This window comes from Sciurus vulgaris (assembly GCF_902686455.1).
Source record: "Sciurus vulgaris genome assembly, contig: HiC_scaffold_355_arrow_ctg1, whole genome shotgun sequence".
Classification (NCBI taxonomy): domain Eukaryota; kingdom Metazoa; phylum Chordata; class Mammalia; order Rodentia; family Sciuridae; genus Sciurus; species Sciurus vulgaris.
Genome location: NW_027632690.1, coordinates 8,779 through 14,692, shown reverse-complemented (window position 1 = coordinate 14,692; position 5,914 = coordinate 8,779). Strand labels below are relative to the sequence as shown.

Genomic DNA, 5,914 nt, shown 5'->3' with positions numbered 1-5,914 from the left:
CCCCCAATCTATCTGACCACCCAATACCCAACACCCACCATGCACAGATCCGTAGCAGTGAGCACTCAGTACTCAGGGACAGGATTTGGGCCACAGTGGAAGCAGCACAGCCATGGTCCCACACTCCCTGTGGGTCTAACCTGGAGTCAGCTGGGGGCATCCCAGATGCAGATCCCAGTTGCTGGCTGCTGTGGCATGGGGCCTGGGCAGAGGGTCCCTGTGTTCTGGGGTCCCTGGGGAGCTGTCCAGGTGACCTCCAGCCAAGGCTGAGAACCCTGTGCTTGCTTCCAGAGCTCTGCTGCTGTGCGTGGGTCCTGGGAACTTTACAGAAAGACTAATTCTCAGAATACACCCCAAACCTACTACCTCAGAAACTCTGGAGTGGAACTGGGGTGTCCATGTCACAAGCCATCCCCAGGACTACAGTGCTCATGAGGCAGAGGGCCACGCTCTAGATCAGCAATTCCCCTTCCTTTCATTTCACTCCATGAAAAGCCCCTGAGACACCTTTTCCTCACTATCACACCCCCTTGAAGTTGCAGTGCTGCTGCAGCCTGTGTGTCCATGTGATCTACATCTGGCTCTGCAAGGTCTGCCCTCCCTCAAGGACCCACTTGTGCCTCCTTGGGGCAGTGTGGCCCTGCCAGAAATGCAGACTGCTGCATGGGTGTCAGCTTCTGGGGCCAGTTTGAGCTGACTGCAGTGCCTGCCTATCTGGGGCTGGGCTGGGTTCAGGAGGACCCTAATCAGCTAGTGATGCAGCAGGGGCTCCAACCACTTCATATTGCTCTCCCTGCCTTAAGCTCTTCCTCATATGGTGAATAAGACTCAGGTGCTGTTTGAGGGCAGCTTTTGCCAGGTGGGACCCTGAGCTACCAGGCAAGGGGTGATGAAAGCACCATGGGGGGCTCTGATGACACACTGCTGGCCCCCTGCTGGGCACTTAGTGTCAGGGCCAAGAACAACACCTGTTGAAGTTGTCCAAGAGGGAGGTCACAGGCTGCTGCAGAGTGTGGGGCTGTCTGAGGCTACCCTGTGGGATGGGAAGTCTGAGGCTGCCCCTCTAGGCTGGAGGGAACATGATGTGGTCACAGGATGCTACTCTGGCATTAGTGTACATGGAAGTCCCAGGGTGCCATCCTGAGGCTTGGAAGAGGGTCTCTGAGGCTATCCCTCTGGAGCAGGGTCAAAGGGCAGGGAGGTCTGAGGCTATCCCTCTGGAGTGGGGAGGGCAGGGAGGTGCTAGGGTGCCACTCTGGCACCAGGGGAAGGGAGATCTAAAGCTGCTGTGGCAGAGGGGATGGGGCTCTGAGGCCCCTGCAGACACCAACATCTTCTACCACATAGAGGGCAGCCAGCAGGCACTGAAGGTGGTCTTCTACCTCGACAGCTACCACTTTTCCAAGCTGCCCTCCTGCCTGGAGAGCAGGGCCAGCCTCTGAATGCATGTTGTGCTTTTCATGAAAAGTGAGTTGCAGGCTGTGGGGGACCACAGGGGCCAAGCCAAGGCCACTGAGGCCTTGGGACCCAGCCCTGCCCTCCCTCCTCTCCTCCACAGCTCTGGAGAATGTGGAAGGGCCTCCTCCTCCAGGCATACAGGCAGCAGAGGATTTGCAGCAGGAGATCAACACCCAGTCCCTGAAGAATGACCAGCAGTATTACCGCAAGATCAGGTGTTTACTTGGGCTTATGTTGGGGGCAGGATTCAGAAAGCCACCACAACAGTGGCAGGCAGACCTTCAGTGTGAAGAGCAGGCCAGACACTTTTTCTGGAGCACCTTGTCTGCATGAGAGTCTGATGGAAGTGTGCAGTGTAGGTCATGCTAACCCATTCTACAGATGGGGATGCTGAGGCCCAGGAGCATACACAACATGCCCCAGGTCACACGGCCAATAGTCTGGCTTCAAAGCAGGTCCTCTCTGCTGAGCCAAGCTGCCGGTCCACTCTGCATGAGGGCAGGAGCAGAGATGGGGCCCTGGGCTTCTTAGGCCTTGAGAGAGGTGTAGTGCCCTGGGCCTCATTCCATTCACAATCCCCACAGTGAGAAGTGGAGGGAACAGATTTTGTCAGGAGGGAGCACAGGTCTATGGGAGTAACTCCCACATCCCCAGCAGCTTGCCCATGGCCCCTCCTGAGTCCTGCCTAGATGACAAAGGGTGGTTGAGAGGGACTTTATCCTCTCCAGGCCTGGTTTTGCCATTTGGAAATGGGAGACAGATGCTTCTGTCCATTTGCTGGACAAGAACATCTTAGCACCCTTCTGGATGGACTAGGCCATGAGTCTCTTCTGTGCTGTTTGTGGAGTGTTTTAAACATGGGCTCTGGTCATTCACTTGTTCACCCAGCATGGGTTCATCAGGACCTTATGTGGGACACACACTGTCCCCATGTGTGGGAGTCTGTTCTCTTCTGGGGCAGGAACCGCCAAGACCAGCCCAGCTGTGCTGTGAATAAAGACCTATCAGCACAAGGGTGGCTTGCTGCTATCCTCCTGTCTGTGGTCTGTACTGCATTCCACAGCCCAGCTGAGAAGTGTCCCTGAGACCACCTGGTTCCCAGAGCCTGGGGCTTTACAGTCAGCCAACCCCTGTGGTAGAGGGGGACAGACTTGGAGTCAGTGAGTACAGAGCAGCATCCAGCACCAAGGAGGGGACAGGGCTCCGAGGAGGAGAGGAGAAGCAGGCCAGGTGGAGGGCTGGGCAGGGCTGTCAGGCTGCCTCTGATTCTACCTGGAGCAGGGAGGCCAGTCTGCCCAGCTGGTAGCTGGGGGTGGGGCCCCCTTCAACCTGTCTTTCTTCCTCAGGACATTTTACCTGGAGCCATCAAACCTGCCCACTGATGCCAGCACCACTGCCGTGAAGATGGACCAGGTGTGTTCCCAGCTCCCGGCTTGGCTGGGAGGGCTGCCATGGTCAGGACTCTGCTGGCGGGGTTTCCTCCAGACACCCCACTGGCCATGCCCTATGGTCCTGGGAGTCCCCAAACTGGTTCATGCTCACTGTGGCCTCTTTCTCTCCTATGCACAGTGGTCATTGTAAGTTTCTCTGGGGCTGGGGCCCCTGCAGGCAGCCACAGACCCCATGCCAGGTGTGGCCAGGCCCTGCTCTTGTTTCTTCCTTCACATTTTTTACTAGCCCTTAGAAATTGAAAGATCTCAAAGAAATGGAGACTTCCAGCTTTTTTGAGAAGTAGAGAGATGTGAGATCTGCTTTGGGGCTTCTTCCCACTCACTGTGCTTGGCCTGCACTGGGCATGGCTGCCCCTTGGGTCCAGCTGGCCTTGCCTCCTGCTGCTCAGTGTATTGTGGTCTTCCAGGGTTGAGGCAGGCCACACCCTGGGCTGGCATGCTGGTCTTGGTGCTTTGGCTGCTGTGAGAGAGGTGGTGGGCATGTGCTTTGGGACTCTAATGTGGCCAGCAGGATCTCACAGGGCACAGGAAGGAGGAGCCACCACCTTTACCTCCACACATGTTTGGGAAAGCAGGGACAGGGGAGGGCTCCTCCTCCTAAGGGTTTGGAGGGCATGACCTGTTTGTGCTTAGTCAGGGACACACTGGCAGGTGAACAGAGCAGGCTGGAAGGTGAGACCTGAAATACATGGTGAACATCGAGTGCCAACTTCAGGGTAATAGGGAGCTACAGATTGTTCTTGAGCAGGTGTCATGGAATGACACTTGCCCTTGGCTGCACCCAAGCATTCTGTGTGTCTGTCCCATGCCTGCAGCTTATCCACCCTATCAATGCCCTGGATGAGCTCTGCCACTTCGTCCTTCGTGCACCCCAAGCCTGGCACCAGCAGGAGCTTGGGTGCTGGCCTCATCCCCATCTCCTCCGAACTCTGCTACCACCTGGGGCCCAGCCAGATTACCATGTGCAGCATGAGCATACAGAGGTGGGCTGTGCCAGGGTCTGGGGAGCAGGGACAGGAGGTGGGAAGGCTGCATCCATGTCCTAGACCTCCTGGCTTGCTGGGCCTGGGCAGGGCCTCCCTGCTCTGGACCCCAGGTCATCTTTAATCTGGGCCATCTGTGGCAGTCAGCGGGCATGAGGGCTGTGGGCTTCCTGGGTCCTGGGCCAGAGGGTGTGTGGGAGATTGAGCTCTGAGCCTCCAACCCTGCTGCAAGTGGGATGGCTCACCTGCAGGGCAGAACTGCCTTCAGCTTCCCTGGACACTCCTCCTCTGTCCTCTGCCTGGCTTCTGGCCCCAGAGAAAGACAGCTCCTTTCCTGAGATATCTTCTTGGTCATGTGTCCTTATGCCTGCCACTCACACCACTTGCTCCAACAGGCTCTGTCACCCTGGCGTGGGCCATCTGTGAGGGCGGGGACACTCTTCTCTGCTGTGCCAAGCGGACTGGTACCTGGCACCGATGGGTCTGATGAACAGGCATCCAGTCATGTCTCTTTGAGTGGTGGGTGGGCTCCTGCATGCCAGGCACTCTGGTGTCTATGCCCCCAGTATTGTGTCCCCTGCTGTGGGCTGGTGCAGAAGAGTCTTTTCCAGAGGTCCTCAGTCAGGGGCAGTATTGCTCCCAGGGGACATTGGCCATGTCTGGAGACATTTGTGGTCATCACAGCCAGGGACTGTGACATCTAGTGGGTGGGGGCTGGTGCTTGGCATCCCACAGTGCATGGGACAGCTTCTTTCTGGTCCTCTGTCAATGCTGCTCCAGTCCTGACTCTAGTCAGGGAGACTGGGGTGCCCAGAAGTCAGCTCATTTGTCAGGGCTGCAGGGAGAAGGGTGCAGGGTGGCTTGGAGTCCCAAGCCTGGCACAGAACCAGGTTCTAACAGCCTGAGCCACGGAGCTGTGCCCATGCCACTGAGCAGGGGCCAGGCTTCAGGAGTCACCCCACTCAGCTGATGAAAAGCAGGGTCCTGCCTGGTGGTGCTGCTGTCCTGGGTGAAGATCCCCACAGGGACAGGCCAAGGGGTGGAGGCTACTGGGAGAGGCTGATGGGGAGAAGCAGGAAGGTGGGGAAAGTCAGCCCAGAGAAGACACATGGTTGGTGGCCAACATAGATGTAGAAGAGTAGACGAGGCTTGGTTGTGGTGGCTGCTGTCCCATGCCCTCTCCACCCCTCCACAGAAGCACCCAGAGCATGTACCTGGAGCAGGCAGCTATCCTGGCATGGAGCCACAGGCTGCTGCCCAAGTGCATGATGCAGGCCAGGGACATCATGCAAAAGCAGGTGAGGGCTTGCAGCTCCTTAGTTCAGACTGAGGGCGACTGCATGTGCCCTGTGTGGGGTGATGCCACCTGGGACTGGATGCCCTAAGTCCAGACCTGGCCTGCCTGTGGGTCGAGGTTGTCAGCTTCTGGAGCACCGCACCCCCCCAGCCAGGTGTCCCTTCATGTCCTGAGCTCCTCCAGGGGCCCCAGGCCTGATGGCTCTTTCCTTCTAAGGCCCCAGAGTAGGCCCAGCTCCAACCTGAGTCACCTGGAGGCTCAGCTTTCCACCTGGACAGTGGCCTATGCCTGGCATTCCTGCCTCTACCATCATGACACCTGTTGTGCTGCTGTCCACGTGTCCTACTGCAGAACCAGCAGTGAGATCCCATCCCTGGGGTGCGGTGGGGAAGTTGAGGTGTCTGCATCCCCAGGAACACTGCAGTGACTCTCACTGGACCGCACCTTGACCATGTGCTCCCCAGTGCCCAGAAAAGGGCAGGAGGGCTGGAGTCAGCACTTTGCTCTCAAGGGATCTCTTCCCCATGGGAGCCTTGGGTCTCTAAGGCAGACCTTGTGTGGTTTAGGACTCAGACACACGCTGGGATTCCACAGTGGGTGGAGCCACTTGGGGGCGTGCCCAGGCTGCCTGTGCTTTTTGCGCATGCCCAGCTCTCCCACGGCTGAGACAGGTGGGGCTGGACAGTCAGATGCACAGCGCAGGTCTGGACCTGCCCACTCCGCGT

General features: G+C 57.9%; 1 protein-coding gene across 1 annotated transcript; it reads left to right on the top strand.

Annotated features, from left to right (window-relative positions):
- Window positions 1-1,146: 1,146 nt before the first annotated feature.
- Window positions 1,147-5,190, top strand: LOC306652631 (phosphatidylinositol 3,4,5-trisphosphate-dependent Rac exchanger 1 protein-like; the record flags this gene model as incomplete). The annotated part of the gene is made up of 4 exons (XM_079125426.1): window positions 1,147-1,467; window positions 1,559-1,673; window positions 2,805-2,871; window positions 5,088-5,190. Coding segments are annotated over exons 1-4 (310 nt in total), but the record flags the coding sequence as incomplete, so codon positions are not given.
- Window positions 5,191-5,914: the final 724 nt, after the last annotated feature.